The following is an 18262-nucleotide window of genomic DNA, read 5'->3' on the forward strand; positions in this document are numbered from 1 at the left end:
CACCACTGCTTAAGTAAAAGTAGAAATACTGTTGTCTAAAATACTCCATTACACTCCAAGTCCTGAATTCAAAATGTTACTTAAGTAAAAGTAAAGGTATTAAAGTATTATCAGCAAAATGTATTTCAAAGAGTTTAGAGTGTTATATTATGTTAGTATTGAAGGAAATGTATTCATGTTGTAATTCTATTTAGAGAATACAAAAAAAAGTGCATCTTGTTTTACGTCTGTAAATTTTTAACTGCATTAAATAATTCAAGAGAGCCAGAGACAACAAAGTCAAGCTCTCTCCCTCACACACACACACACACACACACACAGGCATAATGTATTTGACAGATTTATCCATGATGACGTCCATCTCATACTATCAGTGACCAGTGGCCAAGTTTACATTCAAGTTTTTATTTTGTACTACTTATGGTTGCCAAGAAGTCATTTATAGCACACTTTAAATCAAACAATTTATATTTGAAATGTACATTACAGTGAAATACTTTGACACAGCAGTTTGCTCAGTAGTGCAAATACTATTACAGTCTTTGGAATTAGTCACAATATAAGCAACTAAAAAGGCAGCTCTACAGCTTTCATTGTAAACAGGCAGTAAAAATATAAAGGGTAAACAGTTTTAAAGTAAATATATGAAGAAAAATAATTCAGTTTGTGTTCATGGTACCGACCCAATTACATTCAAAGTTATTAATAGGACACCGACACTTTGTCTTTGAACTTTGGCCACAACTTTCTGCAGATTTCTTTTCCGTCAGAGGCTTTAGGACGCCACACAGTGGTGAAACTGCCATCAGTGCGGCTACACAGTTTGCAAATGTTACATCAGCCTTCCAGGAAATACCCCTTCCCTCCAGCACAGATAACAAACACAAATATCTACAGGATTTGTTTGTATTCTTGTATCGTTCTCATTATTGTTAATACTTGTGTTTGTTGGCCATTGATCAGCAGAGGACTGCAGTCTGTGGTCGACAGTAGATCTCTGCAGTTCCTTTTAAACACTGTTTGCTTTGTGGTTGATTTACATGTTATCACACATACATACTGTATGTCATGGTGGTTGACCACTGATGCAACCACATGTAACACAACTACACGATCGCTGTAAGGGCTAAATGGCACTCAGCTCACTTTTAAAATGTGCTTTGATTAAAAGAAAAGGCGTACTATTACTTAAAGCATTTTAACACTGTAACTGGTTGCAGAAAGGGCAAGTTATCAGCTTAAAGCTTCAATATCGAATGTTACAAAATAACAGTAGTCTATTAAGTATGAAGTATCAACCTGAATCTGCATGAACCAGTATGTTCATTTGTCGTTGGTCTGGTGTATGAGCATGACTCCCAGTGGATGCTGGTGCTCAATTTGTCACATGTTCAAGGCAGACAGATCATTTAGATCAATGTCATGTTTTGAGGCTGCAACTAATGATTGTTTCCATCATCAATTACTCAGTCAATTGTTTTCTTGATTGATTGATTAGTTGTTTGGTCTATTAACTGTCAGAAAATGGTGAAAAATGCCGAACACTGTTTCCTAAAACTCAAGGTGACGTCCTCAAATGTCTTCTTTTGTCCTGAGAAACAGTTCACAACCCAAAGATATACAGTTTACTATCAAAGAGGTCTAAAGAAACCAGAAAATATTCACATTTGAGAGGCTGGAGTTAGAAACTTTGGACATTTTTTCTTGAAAAATTACTTAAAACGATTAATCGATTATCAAAATAGTTGGCAATTGATTTTCTGACAATCAACTAATCAATTCATGGACTAAATGTTGCAGCTCTTGATAACATACTGACCCAATGACGCTTCCTGTCTCACAGTAGCTTTAAATTACACAGGCTGGATTGCAGCATAAAGTAAAACAGTGTGCACAATAAAACTAAAGAAATAAAGGCACAGTTAAAAATACATTTAAAATTGTAAGCTTTGGTATGAACTGGTTTACTGTCTAGTTTAGTGGCTTAAGTTGATTTATCAGCATCTATACTGATATATGGCTATAGATAACGGAAATATTCAGTAACACTGACAGCGGTACTTAACCACCAGTTAAGTGTTGGTATCTTAAGCATACGAAACTAAAATGTATTATTTTCTATCAGTAATAGCAGATAATTTTACCCACAAAGAGCCAGCTTCTTTTGACCTAAAAACTGCTGAGTTGGTAAAAAAGTCAAACTCCATATAAAAGCTTGAGTAACAATTCCATGTACTTGATAAAGTTCCTCCTCAGGCAACGCTAAAATCCCCAGCAAAGGCGATCAAAAGCCAGCGAAACTGAACACCACCTTAGAGTCGAAGGACAGCTTTTGGATTTTCTTTGTCAAAAGTTCCAAGAGGGATGTTTAAACTCCATCTTGTGGCGTTTTGCCCATTTGGCATAAATGGCCTTCTCAGTGATGAATCGGTGGCCCCCGCGTTTTGTGTGCTCGTGGACCTTGTACATCCTGCATTCATCAATTCTGTTCCGCTCGTAGTAATGGTATGGAACAACACTGTGATTGGCCCGACTGCCAGAAGGAGGAAATACCAGAAGAAGGTAAAAGTTATTTATGATGCTAAATTTTTTTTTTTTTTAAAGCCAGTTGTGTAGATTATAAGTTCAGGTCATTATGTCAAATGTCTCACCTGCAGTGGTTATCATCGATCATCCCATAAACGTGGATGCTGTCACACATATCTATAGCCAGGATCATTGTGAAGAATCCGGTGCTGAGAAATGCACCTGTCTTCATTCTGAGTGAGAGACATCAAACATCTGTTCTTGAAAAAGGTATTTCAAACTCCTCAGACTCTGAAACTGCCAAAATCAAAACACTTAAAGGGGACATATCATGCTTTTTGTGATTTTCTGTCATTTTTATACTGTTATAATGGTGGATGTCTATGTTAAACATGGTAAAAGTTCCAAAACTTGGGGTGAAAGTATGTAAAAATGCTCCTTACAATTCAAAAGCTAGGGGTTCAGCCTGCTCTGAACGCTCAGTTTGTAATTTTACGTCTACTTCCCCATCAAACTTATGTCAGATCGTTCGCACACGCCCACAAACAGCTGTCCATTCCATAGTCTTTGTTGCTACAGCTGTTCCACGGGTTGTTCATGTTGTCCACTCGCATATTTCGGATTGGATTCCGGCTTCAACACGTACAGACGTATTTGAGAAGTTTCCATTTCAGGTAGAGAATGAGAAAAGAAGTGAAATCCTACAACTACTGTTTGTTTACGTAGCCTCTGGAGCTGCCAGAAGACAGCCGAGGAGCATCTTCTGGGAGCTGGCCAATCAGAACAGAGTGGGCTCACCAGGAGGGGGGGCCTTAAAGAAACAGGAGCTAAAACTGCCCGTTTCAGACAGAGGCTGAACTAAGGGGCTGCATAAAGGGCCAGATTAAGTTTTTGGAGTTTTTGCAATTGTGCATGATATGTCTTCTTTAAACTGCCAACAGCCATAAACAACACATTATATGATTATTGTCTGTATCAATATTAATCAAAATACTGTACCTGTTCTTTCCAGTTTCATTCTGAAACACGCTGTCACAGTACAGAATCTTCTCTCTGGTCACAGCGTAGATGCTGACGTTTGGATATTTCTTTGCTATTTTCAGGAGAATATTAAAGATGCGTCCTTTCCCGTCCTGCCTCATGTTCCTTTCGGGACCCCAGAACACATATGTGGTGTCTGCCGATTGCTGGAAATAGTAGCGCTCGTTTTTTACCAACAGGGGAACACTGGTGTGTGACACAACACGAAGACTGGTACGGCTCCCTACGTCTCTCTCAAACCCCCGTGTGGGTGCATTGTTCATCCGGATCACACATCCGATTTCGTCTATCTCTTTTCCAGCACCAGCTTTGAGCATCTGACCTGAGCTGGAGACCAAGGCACACTGGCTGCAGTGCATGTTCAGGAGCTGTTGAGAGAGAAGATTAGAAAATAGTTACTTTTGGTTTGTGCATATGCATACAGTGAGTGCATTGTTATATCCCAGTTATTAACATAATATATACAGTATATAAAACAACTACCCATAATAGTTTTGCCCTTTGGGGGACCTATAAATCGCCAACTATTTTAATAATTAATCAACTGTTTATGCATTCTTACAAGCAGAGGCAGCCTCACATTCTGCAGTTCCAGCTTCTAAATTGTGAGGATATGTTACGTGTCTTTGTCTTGTTATGTAATAAACTGAATATCTTTGGGTATTGGACTGTAACTCAAACAAAACAAGCAGAAGTCAATGAGTTTGGCTTTAGAAACGTGGGGCATTTTTCATTATTTTCAGACCAAATGTTTTAACCAAATCATTTTAAGACCAAATGAATAATTGATTAATTGATAATGGAAACATTCTTATATTATTTATATTATATATCATAATAGTTTTGCAATCCTTACACAACTACTCCTGATCAATATCTTCTTAAGGAGCAGTGTTGACAAGATAATTTTTCAAGTCTGTATTGTCTTGTCTCAATGCCTAAACCTAACCAAGTGGGTGTGTCATGTTATAAAGTGGGTGTGTCAGATACGTGCTTGTAAAATCTGTGAACCTGTCCTTTAAAACATGCCTGGAGGGGACCTTTAACTAACAAGACTTGGACTCAAAGCCCTGCCTGTCACCTGGTGCATCCTGCCCGGGGTGATCCTCATGTAGCCGCTGAGCCCGGTGCTCGGCTCCGGAGGCGGAGGACCGTCCCGTATGATCACATGTCCAAACCAAAACAACAGAGGAAGACTCAGGCTGAGCAGGCAAAGCCAGCGGAGCATCTGCATGGGCATGGGAAAGAGAAATAAATGGAGAATATAACGGTTCGCATTGAAGCTTGCACACACCGTATTAAATACCACGGGCTTAATCTCACCTGAGATTTCATATCAAGGCCTTTGGGAAAGCCCTGATCCACAGAGCCCGACGGCACTCATTGTTCCAGCCGTTTAACTCGAGACAGATGCGGCGAGAGAGACACGTCCAGACATGGTCGAGTCATGATCATAAGGTTTCATATTTACAAATTTTTAATAAGCTGTTGTGATCGATGTTTCCAAATCCAGCATCCTTTTCTTTTCAGTGTAACTTGAGCTTTCACCCGCAGACAGACAACAGGTCACAATATTGTCCAATAGCCGGCATGTATGAACTGATGTCTTTCTCTGAAATCTGTTCCGCTAACTTCTGTTATCTCACCCGATTTGTTGATACTGTACTGATCTGAATCCTCACGATGTTACCAGAGTTCAGTTCGGGAAGTCTTCGGTGACGTCACTTTCTCCAGAGAAACTACGCTTCCGGTTACGACTTTTTCACAACAAAAGCGTTACCCTCTAATAAAATATACGCCACTAATTGACTAAAAATCAGTTTCCATCACTGGCAAAAATACTGAGTCATGAAATATACATATATGCAAAAAAATATGTGAAGTTGGATTCATACATTTTGGGGCTATCTTTTTTTCATTTTTTGAATATTATTGCTCATTAGTATTTGTTCGGTATTTTCAGGATTTAATATATTTTCACTTACTTATTGTAATACATTAAGTGTATTAATACAATAATCACTTATTGTTATTATGCCTTATTGTAGAGTCACATTTCATTGGCATGTATGGGGCCCATGCTATTGTTTTAGCGCCCTCTATTGTTATGTACAAGGCTGAATGCCACGCATAGCTGGTATATATTTGAGATTGAATGTGTTTGTTACCTTTTTCACTTATGATTAGTTTTTTTTCCCTCCAATATTCCCAGTAGTTATTTGTATTGTAATATTACTGTGTTGTTAATAAAGTTTTTGTTTCTTCTGATTTTTTGGTCCCAGCAAACGATGCTTTTTGATCTACGGCCTGATTGGACGGTAGAAATACTTTCTTCACCACTTTTTATCCGATTGGTCAAGAAAAAAAGGCAACCGCCTCTACTCCGCGTTCGATTGGCTGATGGTCGCGTCAGTATTCCTGCGTTTCCATGGCACCGCCCCCGAGCAAAGAACTAGTATGCTGCTTTCACTGACTGTGACAGGGACGTCCTTCCCCCGACGCCTCGGTATGTACCTATCTATGGGATTATCTTATTAGTTGTGTCGCTGGTGAGCTGTTTTCATTGCCGGTGTCCGTTCAAAGCTTCGCGGCCGGTGTCCGGTTGACCGGGTGATGCTCTGTGATGAGAAGTGACAGATCAGACTGAGCTAGGCTAGCTGGTGTGCTAGCTTTAACGTTAACATGCTCGTCTCTGAACTGGACACTCGGGTTTATCTGCTTGCTACTGAGGATTTTGTGGCCTGCCATTCACAAAATAGTTACCAACAGAGTTCAGATTTGTTATATGTTTCACGTAAAAGTTGAAAAAGTGGTGGCAGGGTCGACATCTGGCCTTACAGGCTAGCTTGCTATTCACCTTATAATCAAGTCTGTCAACTGGCAGCCGCTCCATCATCAATCATTTGTCATTTGTCCTGTCTGGCTGGAGAGTGATTGTTGATTTTGCAGCTTAGTCGATTTTTATTGTAGATTGTACATTGTAGGTGTACAGTACGTGTGGAGCAGTCTGCATACCAGACTGTGTGGATATCTGGCACAATGTCAAGTTGCTGTGCTGCTTAACACTTAATGCAAGCTTGATTTTTCCAGCTTAAACTATGAACCTTTGTAAATTAACTCCATGTCTGAGTCTAGAGTGTTTTGCCCTGGAGCCAACAGCACTGCTGCACTCCTTACTTTGTCTACTGATGCCCTATACTTCACAATATAATGCAGCTCCAAAGAGAGGAGACTGCTGCAGATAATTTCCTCATGTCTTATCTGTTGCAGGGTAATAAAACTACAGTCAAACACTGGACCAGCAAGTTAAGGAGTGGATGACGACAGACGGTTCATCAGCAAGTCCCAAGCTGGCTGATCCCAGAGCAGAGAGGACACTGTGTTGAGGGTGAATGTGAGGCTTTGGAGAGCTGTGGCCTGCAGGCATTTCGATTTCTGAGATGTCAGTCAAACGAGCAGAAGGGATGTCCATCGCCCAGGCTCTGGCCATGACTGTCGCGGAGATACCAGTGTTTCTCTATTCCACATTTGGGCAGGTAAGCCACTTTGCACTTGCACATATACAGTTAAGGTTTGCATCTCTACTGGGGCTGCAACTAAAGATCATTTTCATTACCGATTAATCTGATATTTCCTCAGTTAATCGATTAGTTGTTTAGTCTAAAAAATGTCGATCACAGTCTCCCAAAGCCCAAGATGAAGTCCTTTAATGTCTTGTTTTGTCTTGACCTACAGACCATAAACCAAAGATATTCAGTTTACTACCCATGTTTATGAACATTGCTACAGTTTTTCAATTCAACCTTGCGCACTATATTCTTTACATTCTCTATTCTTTAATTATTTTATAAATATTTCTTTAAACCTTCATTTTAAATTCTTCTCAAGTTTTAATATCTTTTTTTTTATTTAAACTACCTTTTCACCAAGCCTGGGAAAACACAATTTCATGTCTTCATAGGTAGCATTTGAAACTGAAAAGTATAAATGTAACAACGGTGAGATGACAATAAAGGTCATTGAACCCTTGGAAAAATTACTCAAAACGATTTGATCATCAAAACAATTGGTGATTAATTTTCTGTTGATTGACCAATCAACAATCTCTGCACACCAGAACTATTGACTATATTGTGGTGATTTTTTCAATAAATTATGTACCAGTGGAGGGATCTTTATGATGGCAGCTCATGTTTGTTCCTCCTGCTTTCAGTCCATATTTTCTCAGCTAAAGCTCACCCCAAACTTGAAGAAAGTGCTGTTTGCCACAGCGCTGGGCAGCGTTGCGCTGGCTCTCACCGCTCATCAGCTGAAAAGGCGGGGGAGGAAACGGAAGCAGGCAACACAAGGGAAGGAGGGCCAGAAGACGGTGGGCATACCTGAGGCGCTGATAAAGACCGGAAGGCCCTCATCATTAAAGAGAGGTGTGGACGTCTTAACGTTGGATACTTTTTAATTATTATTTTGCTATGTGGTTTGTAGCGTGTCTCAGCATCTACTTAGATATATTTCTCTGTGCAGGTCCATTTACTGGGCGGCAGATGATGAGTCCCAGCACTCGGAGCAATGATACCATGAGTGGAATCTCTTCCCTGGCCCCTAGTAAACACTCAAGTTCCTCACACAGCCTGGCATCTGTTAGTTTTACAATTTTACAACTCACTCTTAAACATTTTTGCTTATTGTTTCCCTCGGTGTCTCATGTATTTAATGTGTCTTTGTGTGTGTGTGTGTTTCCGGTCCAGATGCGGGTCCCAAGCTCCCCAAATCAATCTGTCAATCCATCAACCCCCTGGGAGGCAGAGCCAGTGGTGGAAGAGTCAGGGGCAATAGAGGATGCTAATGCAGAGAATCTTTATTTAATGGGTATGTTTTAACTACGACTCACGTTAAAAAACAAACAAAAAAAAACATAGTACACAAGCTGAATGTCAAATATAGTGAGATATTTTTTTCTGTGTTACCTGAAATATAATGTGAGGAAGAGAGAGATAAGCTCTACTTTGTCACTTATTGTTTAAGAACCTTTTACCCAGAAATAACAATTGAATGTGAAACAAAATAATGCACTGCGGTGATGAATGTGAAACCCAAATGATACAGGATGTGTTTTTGCTGCATTTGCAGAAGGAAGGAAAATATTCACATTTGCAGTTGGTTTGGATGACTTTTATAATCTTTGCATTTTGAATATCATTAAAAGTTACTTTTCTGTGTCTTTTTACCAGTTTATGGTGACATTAAGACACAAGCTACCCATAATTATACTACAACATTTCCCACATTATGTGAAATCAGCATCCACTTACTACTGTACTACTGTAGTGACTGCTGGTGGTGTAGAACAAATGGATTAAATCTAGGATATAAATCTAGGATATAAATCTAGGATATAATCAGGTAATAGCTGGACTCTTGGACTCAGATTGCACTTGTCTGGCATTTGGATTATGCTCTAAGAGCTATTCGGAATTTCTCATTTTGGACTTTGGTAAACCTCAGGTCACTTAAATGTACATTAAGCAATATTTTTCATAAAATAAGTATTTATTTGCCACTTAAACTAATAAGAGATAACAATTCAACTCTGTAGTTCTGTGCCAATTTTAGTTGATTTTTTTTTTTTAGGTTTTCCGACTCATGGGTAGGAAGTATGGTTAAATCTGGATGCTCTTTTCCTGTTAGGGATGGAGTTGTTCGAGGAAGCGCTACAAAAGTGGGAAATGGCCCTGAACATACGCCACCACACCCACTCGACCTCCAGCAACAACAGCCTCGCTCTGCAGGGGGCGGCGTGTGGAGACCTTCCCGTGGTAACCTTCATACTATTCTTAACAGCACAGACAGCTCGAAACTCTTGTGCATGGTCTGATTAGTTACCAGTCTGAGTACATTACTGTAATCTATGGTGTCTTTGGCGTTCCACCTTCTCGTAATGTTGTTGGTTTGAATCGCCACATGCTGGTTGTCATGCTGTTAAACAAAAAAGCAGCCTTCTTCTGTTGCACTTTATGAAATACAAACGCTGTCTATATAATTAGCACTAATTAGTCATTTTCGGCCTGTTTAATGCTTTTCTCCCCTCTGTTATAGGTTGAAACTCGTAATAAAGTGTTCGCTGACAAGTTAGAGACGCTACTGCACAGGGCTTACCACCTACAAGAAGATTTTGGCAGCAGTATCCCAACAGACAGCGTGCTGGCAGACTTTGGTAAGCGAGCAAGTTTTTCAGAAAATGCAGAACTGAAAACTGATGCATGCATGAGTTTATATGTGACCTTTTAAAAGAAGGTAGACATATCACATTTTCATTATTGACTGCACCAAAATTATTGTTTGCACTCAGTCTGCATCAGTAGTAATATTTCTTATTGTTTGACCGGTGAGGCCACATTTTATATCTCTGAGTACATCTGTGTTTTCATTCTTGCACTCTGAGTTTGTGTTGTTCCTTCGGCAGAGAGTGAAGGAACTCTTATCTTGCCTCAAGTGGAGAGTTTCCACCAACTGCGAGATGATGATGCCACCACTGTTACCTCTGACGATTCCTTCTTCTCAGCCGCGGAGGTTAGCTCCCTTTTATCTGCTCTCTGACAGAAAACAAGATACTTTATGGCACTGGCTGATTTCCCAGGGCCCCCCTACACATATACTAGTACACTCAACATATGCATGTTTTTGTCTGTGCAGCTGTTTGATGCCATGTCTATAGAAGATGTCTACCAGCCGCTTAAGCCAGCAGCTCTCTATGAAGAAGCCTTGTCTCTGGTCCGGGAGGGTAAAGTGTGCTATAGGTCCCTGAGGTAACTGATGTATAAAGTCTTAACCTAAATACTTGAAGCTGTGCTAATCAATATGCTTATATTAATAATGGATTAGATGCGAAAAGAGTTTGACACAGATAATTATCACCCAACTTAACTTTACTGCACAGAGCTAAAAGGAGAGCAAACATTGGACTTAAATTCATCAGTTGGCTAGAAACATGAAATCTAACGAATGCTAATGTTGCTCTGTGTCTGTTGGATGTTTGCTAACATGTCAACAATATCAACTTTACCACTTGTTCCTCTGCCCCCAGGCAGTCAAAAAATCAATTTTAAATGCACAGTAGCTCAGAGAAGAATAAGGTTTCAGTGAGTTTTATACCCTTTTCTCTTTTTTTCAGGACTGAATTACTTGAATGTTATGGTGACCAAGACTTCCTTGCCAAGCTTCACTGTGTGAGACAAGCATTCCAGGTCTGCTTGAGCTTATATGACTCATCCTTATTACATAGATCTTTGTTTGCTTGACTGCAGTTCTTGTGATAATCCGTCAGCAGCTGTTACCGCACACTATAGTCAGCAAAAAGTATATTGTGTTGCCCCTATGCTCATGGTGTACATGTGAACCCTTGAGTAAAGAACAGGGGGACCTGCTTATCAAAACACTGCTCTATAGCACCACTAGTGGTCAAAAACTCCATAGTTTTTTATCGCTTTGGTTAAAACTTATCAGCATGATCAAGATTAGTTTCAGCAGTCTTTATGGTTCCTGTAAAACTGTCATGTCAGCTGTGAACCAGCAGCTGTGACTTCAGCAAAACAACATTCAGAAAGCTCTTATTAAGCTCACACATTCTTGCGCTCCTTTGGCTGACGTCCCTTCTAGCAGGAACCTGATTTGGTAACATTAACTTCAGAAAACTGGCAATAATTGTGTCTGATTGCCAATTTTCCAATTTGTAAGCAATGAAAAACACAGTCCAGTTGCTAAATATTGTAGTGCAGGGATAGATGATCTTTGTCATGATGAATCTCTATAAGGCTCTAGGATAGATTCCCTCTTTTCCCTTTTTTTTCCCCTGGACTCACCGTCTCTCATGACACCACTGATATTATACACAGTACAGTATTGTAATGAGATCGTAGTAGAAACCTTGCAGCACACTTTAACAAACCTGCATTGGTAATATGTCGTCTTAGCACACACAGGCAGTGAGTAAGGTTTCTGCTCTTAAGCAACATCCAGACAAAAGCATGGAGGTCAGATAAAAGGACAGCAGCTGCAGCCAGAGAGAGGTGACTCACAGCGTGCCTTACACTCAGAAAACGGATGAGGCTCTTAGTCTTTGTCTGTAAAACATTTTTAGCTTTGTTCTTCAGTCTCAGGCAAAGGTCAGCACTCCCATGAAACTCCCATTCATATCTGCAGCTGTGTTTACATCTGCAGTGTGTTATCCGCTTTTATTTTTCAGTCAATCAGTACCACCCTGCTACACCTGAGTGATGATTCACTTTCAAGTTAACTTGACCTGAATGTGTTATTGAAGCACGTTGATGGCAGTCATTTGCAGCCAACATTACATCATTACACTTGAAAATAAGTCGACGCTGTGTAGAAATCAGATGCCCGCTGTATAAACTATTATAGAAATTACTACAGAAAATAGAAGAATAATGCTTTTCTTTCCCCCTCAGGTCCTGTTATCAGATGAAACTCACCGCACATTTTTCATGGAGACCGGGAAGCAGATGATTGCAGGGTTGATGGTGAAGGCAAACAAGGTAAAACATTACTAATCTGTATCCTCAATTATTACCTTGTCCTATTTGGATAAACAGGACAAGCTTCTTCTTCTGTGGACATATTTACACAGCTGTAACTAATTAGATCCTGTCTTGTTGTTGTTTTTTTTTTCCTTCAAAGGGTCCCAAAGGCTTCCTAGAGAGCTATGAGGACATGCTGCTTTACACTCAGAGAGAGGAAACGTGGCCTGTCACTAAGATGGAGCTGGAGGGCCGAGGGGTGAGGATTTCTACCGTTCTTCTTCTTTTTTTTTTTTTTTTGACACTGTATGTGCTATCATGAATATGTTAACATTGGCTCATGTCAGGCTATTTTTACACCCAGCCAATAAGAAGCATGAATCTGAATGACAGTGAATTTGAATATCTGTAAACAGCACTGTCCTAACTGTAACTGTAAGCATATGTGTTTTATGTTTTATTCATGGGAACATGGATACTCCAGCGGTTTACATGAACTTTAGATACTCTGTCACTAACCTGAATTAAACTTTAACTCAAGTACTCACTGTCCTTTTCTCAGTAGAAGGCTCACTTTGAGGGACAAACTGTAGTTGCTTGCTTGACTGACAAACAATCTATCTTCAATTAAAAGGCACATTTGTTTACAGTCGGATGCACTGCAATATGCATCATTTAGATACTACAGGAATGAAATTTTCCCTCAGAAGTTAAAGGCACCCTGTGAATTTTTTTTTTGTCTTTTTGTTTGTAAACAAAGAAAGTTGTATTTACATTCACTGCTCCTCACCAAAAACACATTCATGCAAAAGATTTCCAAAGACAATTTTGGAAGAAATTGAAACCTTAATTATTCACATCCATGTTTACCTCCTTGCAGTCTTATTTACGTCCTCTACTTGTTTTCTTGACACAATACCGCCACCAACTGTTGATCAGCATAATAACTTGAAACTCACAACACTAACAAAACAGGCACCGAGGCTGTGTCTGAAGTCACTCATTCACAACTCACCGTATAACAAATACCCAATAGTTTACTCAATAGTGAGTAAGTACATTCAAAAGTAAAAAGGACGTAAAAATACATGTATGCGTATATATGAACACACGCACAATAATAATAATAAAAGCAAAACCTTGAGCTAGTTGTTGGAAAAATGGCGGAGAGTAATTATACTGCACTATATAGTAAATTTGGAGTGATTTCAGACTCAAACCGACTCTTAAAGACATCGCTCCATAGAGATACTGCTGGTCAAAAACTCCACAGGGTACCTATAATAAAATGTGCGTTTATATTTCATAATTACTAGTGCAACTCTGGATTCAAACACCGTCTATGTCATGATCTCTGCAGGTGGTGTGTATGAACTTTTTTGACATAGTGTTGGACTTCATCCTGATGGACGCGTTTGAAGACCTGGAGAGCCCTCCCTCCTCTGTGGTAGCTGTGTTGAGGAACCGCTGGCTCTCTGACAGCTTTAAAGAGACGGTCAGTTTATACACACATACAAATTCCTTGATTTTGCCACTGATACGTTATTTACTTTAATAACAGAGTTGTGTTTTTCGGTTAGGCTCTTGCGACTGCTTGCTGGTCTGTCTTGAAAGCGAAAAGACGTCTTCTTATGGTGAGTTTGAGGCCATTTTAAAACTTGTTTTTATCGCTTTCCTAGTTTCTTAAAGTACTGTTGCATATCTTTTTGATTTTGACGGCTCTTTCTCTTACTAATGTCCACAGGTTCCTGATGGTTTTATCTCCCACTTCTATGCCATATCAGAACATGTGAGCCCAGTTTTAGCGTTTGGGTTTTTGGGACCCAGGCAGCACTTAACCGAAGTGTGCACCATCTTCAAGGTGAGCGCATGCAGGACTAAGAAACTGTTTTTTTCACAATTTTGGAAATTAATTGACTGTTTGTGGTGTAATTTAAAGGGACACTCCACTGATTTTTACATATGAAGTTCAGTTTACTTGTCGTGAGGATTACTACACAGCCTGTGACAACAGTTGATAATGTCTTCTGTGGCTTTCCGAAATGTGATGTCATAGTGATGTCATTAGGGTTTTCTCTGTTTTTGCTTGAGACTTCAAATTTATAAGAGGAAGCCTGTGTTACAAACCGGGTGTGTGGAGTTTGAAAGATGTAGGTGTTTATTAGGCAAGGAGAGTCGAATGAAAGATGCTAGCAGGTTGCATCATGGGAAGTGTAGGATCCAGGGGGATGACTCTTACAAGGGGCTAAAATTTAAAATATCTCTGCCTCTGCTGCTTTCTTTCTTTCTTTCTTTCTTTCTCTCTTTAAACTCTGTCAGTTGATTTTTGAACATACAAATACCAAAAAGCAACATAATACACAGGCAAAGGCAGATACAAGCTTAACAGTACAATAGAGAGACGAGACACAACACAAAAACAAACCACAGTTGCTACAGAAATCAACAAAAATACAGTATTGTGATGGACCAAACAGATAGTAATAATCCGAAATATGTGAGTGGACAACATCAGTAACCTTAGCAACAACCTTGGCAACAAAGCCTACATAACAGGAAGGGCTGTGGGCTTTTTCAATTGACTAAAAAGTGTAAAACTAAATTGCTGGAGTACCCCTTTAAACTTATAATCACCATGTTATGTATATATTTCAGTTTCCGTTCATTCATTTGTCTCCTTTCATCCGCAGCAACAAATCGTGCAGTACCTTAAGGATATGTTCGACCACGACAAGGTCCGCTTCACCTCAGCTCAGTGCTTGGCTGAGGACCTCCTGAACCTTTCCCACCGCCGGAGTGAGATTTTACTGGGTTATCTGGGTATCGATTGCCTTCTGGAGCTCAACGGTGCCCTGCCCAAAGACACAGAGGGCTCATCGGGGCCCAACTGAGACGACGAGGGTCACTACGGGCTTCGTCGGGCTTGTACAGACCGAATGCAGTAGGCTGACCAGTAGGCAACGGCGACACCTCACGGCTCTGTAGCTACGTTGAGACTGGATTGAATCATACTCCTGTGATACACTGACAACCAGCATTATTTTTTCATTCATCTGTGCTCATCAACTGTTTTCATCAGACCTACAGTATCACCGGTCCGTCTTGTTAACGAGGGAGACCGTCTGGATTATAAGATTCAATCTCTCCCTCGTTATCTGCTGCTGCGTATCAAGAATGCCTACTGTAGTGATCTCAGATGTGTGAGGACTTGCCTCTGCCTTGCTGGGTGAAATGGATACTTCTCAATATAAACACACCTGACGGAAGCGCTCCCAACACATGAAGACCGGGCCTTCGACGCTATTACTAGAACCAGTGGCTGCATCGTAACCTCCTGTTCATCACCTGTGGCATCGAGCGGGACATCGTAGTCTTCATTATTATTATTATGTGAAAAGAAATGGAGTGAAAGTCTGTCGATATTGTGGCATTTGTATGTTTTATATATTAAAGGAGGAAGGATACTTGTTCAAATCACGATAATTTCCCGACAGCCTCGGGCCAACCGAAGACTTGCGCCGCGTGATGAAGGACGTAACGGATTTGTCTCCTCGCTGATTGTACTTAAATCCTCTTTAATCTGAAGTATTTATCCCAATTTGGTTTAGTCATGTGACGAATCCAAGAGACTGTGTCGACTGCAAACAGACATCTTGTAATATTAGTGTAGGGTGCTAACATGTTACTCATATAGAAGATGAATTATCCCAAAACTGCAGTATATTCAGACCCCAGACGACAATTTCCTCACATATATTCTTCTCATTTGAAGCAGATGTAAAGATGCAAATTGTTAAGTTTTGTAATGTTTTACTTCCTCTGAATCTCGGTGATCCCTCTCGATTTTTATTTGGCAACAGATGACATGAATATTATTATTTTAAATAACACAGAGGCACAAAAATATCTTTTCCCACTGCAAATAACACAATACCAGGTGTGAAAACATCTGTCTCAATACTGATTATTGCCAGTTTTGAAGGTGCAACAGTAACAATATCTTGAACAGTGAAACACATCACTGCTCTCAGGGAGTAATAAGTAACAGTACAACTTGAAATAAATATTAGGTAATGCATTATGTTTTGACTAATATGCCAGATTATTTTTTTTCAAATTCTTTAAGTTAACTTATGAATCTGTTTAGCCACTCGAATTGCTTCCAAATATTTGTGGCTAAGATGTACAACTTGCTAAATTGAATGAACTGAATAAATATTTTATAAAATAGAAACTGTTTTAGGGAAAATGTAATATTAAGAACAATAGTAGATATGAAGTACAGATATCTAATCTGAAAGGTCACTCTGTAGATGTAAATAGGACGAGTGGATTACACAAAAAAAATCAGCTGCTTTCACCCAAAAAGGCCTTTTTCACAGCAAGCAGTTTGACTTCTCATAGTGGAGAAAAGCACAGTTGTTACAAATCAGTTTAACGATGACAGTGTGACGGTGTACCAGGACCCTGAAACTGTCATCATTTCATAAGTTACACCTGTGCTTTTCTTACTGTGAAACGCCAAAGAGTCTTGAGTGGAAAAAGTCAGATGTTCATGGTCGTAACGAAGTGCACACAACCAAAAAAACAACAAAAAAAACACTTCATCACTATAAACTGTGTGTCACTAAAACGACCCTCCTGCTATTATCCTTGCACATTTTAAAATTGACCTCTAAATGATAAAGTGCCATGTGGTAGTCTTAGCGAGGATATTGTTACTTTGTTTGTTTGTTTGTTTGTTTGTTTTTTTACAGTATAAAGACCTGTAATGATGGACCAGGCATTTTACAGTCAGACTGTAACCTACATAAGTGCACTGATAACCCCTGAGATAGTTGTCTTTGTCAACAGAGACACTGAAGGGGCACGAAAATGCCAAGCTGGGAGGATCCTCCACTACTGTAAAAGCAGATTTGTGTTAAGAAACTGTCAAATACTGAATTATCTTGATGAAAAGATGATTTATTATTATTAACTACAGTGTGTGTGTAGTATCCTTGCAGTGTGCATGAGTGAGAGAAGGGAAGACATTGCCGTCAAATCACTTTGTGTTTCATAGTTTTTGGGTTATTTTAATGTCAGTAGTTAATAATTAGAAGACATTAGCGGTTTGTTATTCATAATCATTTAAGTGTGTGTTTTGTGGTCTTGATAATCCAAATCTTGCTCTTGTTGCAATTCACCTCTGAAATTCAGAGCTCAGAAATGTTTTTTTTTTTCTTCTTTTTGGCTCTTTTGTGTCGCATTAGCATCGTGTCGTCTTGAAACTAACAGCTGTGTCGAGAGTCAGCATCGTAGGATTGTTTCTGTCACACGTGAACCAGAAATTGCGACTGTAAATAGAAGCTTTACAGTAAAAAACATCATTTAGTTCCTTGTTTTTGGTACGCGGCAGATTTATGTGCAGCTTTGTGTTTTTTAAGCATTTTGCACTTTATCAAAAAAAAACAACAAAAACAAAACAGAAAGATACAAGAATGTCCCACAACCCTTTTTTTTTTTTTTGAGTTTGAGAGTTTTGAAGTATTTATCGCATCATAGAAGAGACGTATTATAAATAACATAGAACGTAAATGCTGTACATTAGAGAAATTATCTTTATCCCAGAAAACTATATTATGAAAATAGTTTATTCCGGTTACTATCACAAGTTTTTGTTTTCATCTCCATCTTTGAAATGTCCAAATTTTAACTTTTAAGAGCTTTTGATTGCGTGTGGTCCAATCCTTGATGAGCTGCCCCTGTTTTAGTCTTGTTATTGTAGAGTAGCAAGTATATTTGCGACAGTATGTATCATGCAGGTAAAATACAATTGCGGAAATATGCTAATGTTTAAGTCTTGTTTTCACAGATTGGTCTGCTTTTTTTCTGTGTACAGTGTCCCGAGAGCAGCTGATCAGACGTATTCCTTCGACAGCTTTTGCATGTCAACATCGTAGATTCTCTGAAACGCATCAATCAATGTAAACCTGCAACATAAAGACCCCGGCTCAGCCCTAGTCGTTAGTCGTTTAGAAAATCCAAATTAGAAATGTGCTAAAGAAAATATTTAGGAACTTATTGTAATCATTTTGATTCTCGAAATTCAGGCATCGACTCTCCAACTTCGTGAACATTCAGTAGATTTTCAGAGAGGTTTCCAAACGGCCAAAATGTGGAAA

The 18262-nt window shown here is 39.4% G+C and overlaps 2 protein-coding genes and 1 long non-coding RNA gene across 3 annotated transcripts in view; 1 reads left to right on the top strand and 2 right to left on the bottom strand.

The window, feature by feature from the left end:
- Positions 1 to 385: 385 nt before the first annotated feature.
- On the bottom strand, positions 386 to 5465 carry st6galnac4 (ST6 (alpha-N-acetyl-neuraminyl-2,3-beta-galactosyl-1,3)-N-acetylgalactosaminide alpha-2,6-sialyltransferase 4). Its single transcript, XM_044333582.1, has 5 exons — positions 4891 to 5465; positions 4649 to 4795; positions 3526 to 3935; positions 2652 to 2759; positions 386 to 2533 (listed from the first exon to the last, which is right to left on the bottom strand). Exons 1-5 carry the CDS (start codon positions 4900 to 4902, stop codon positions 2347 to 2349), a joined length of 864 nt encoding a protein of 287 aa, XP_044189517.1. The 5' UTR covers positions 4903 to 5465; the 3' UTR covers positions 386 to 2346.
- LOC122968394 overlaps positions 1707 to 18262 on the bottom strand; it is a 221677-nt gene continuing 205121 nt past the window's right edge. The window contains exon 4 of the long non-coding RNA XR_006398821.1: positions 1707 to 1828. This is a non-coding gene — a long non-coding RNA (uncharacterized LOC122968394). The remainder of the gene's footprint in view (positions 1829 to 18262) is intronic.
- miga2 (mitoguardin 2) lies at positions 5884 to 16181 on the top strand. The gene is made up of 16 exons (XM_044333578.1): positions 5884 to 6073; positions 6838 to 7103; positions 7781 to 7991; positions 8089 to 8204; positions 8313 to 8433; positions 9253 to 9380; positions 9661 to 9778; positions 10028 to 10134; positions 10258 to 10370; positions 10736 to 10808; positions 12030 to 12116; positions 12259 to 12357; positions 13459 to 13593; positions 13679 to 13732; positions 13843 to 13959; positions 14789 to 16181. The coding sequence occupies exons 2-16, from the start codon at positions 7008 to 7010 to the stop codon at positions 14987 to 14989; spliced, it is 1776 nt and encodes a 591-aa protein (XP_044189513.1). The 5' UTR covers positions 5884 to 6073; positions 6838 to 7007; the 3' UTR covers positions 14990 to 16181.

The sequence above is a fragment of the Thunnus albacares genome, chromosome 18 (assembly GCF_914725855.1).
Source record: "Thunnus albacares chromosome 18, fThuAlb1.1, whole genome shotgun sequence".
NCBI lineage: Eukaryota > Metazoa > Chordata > Actinopteri > Scombriformes > Scombridae > Thunnus > Thunnus albacares.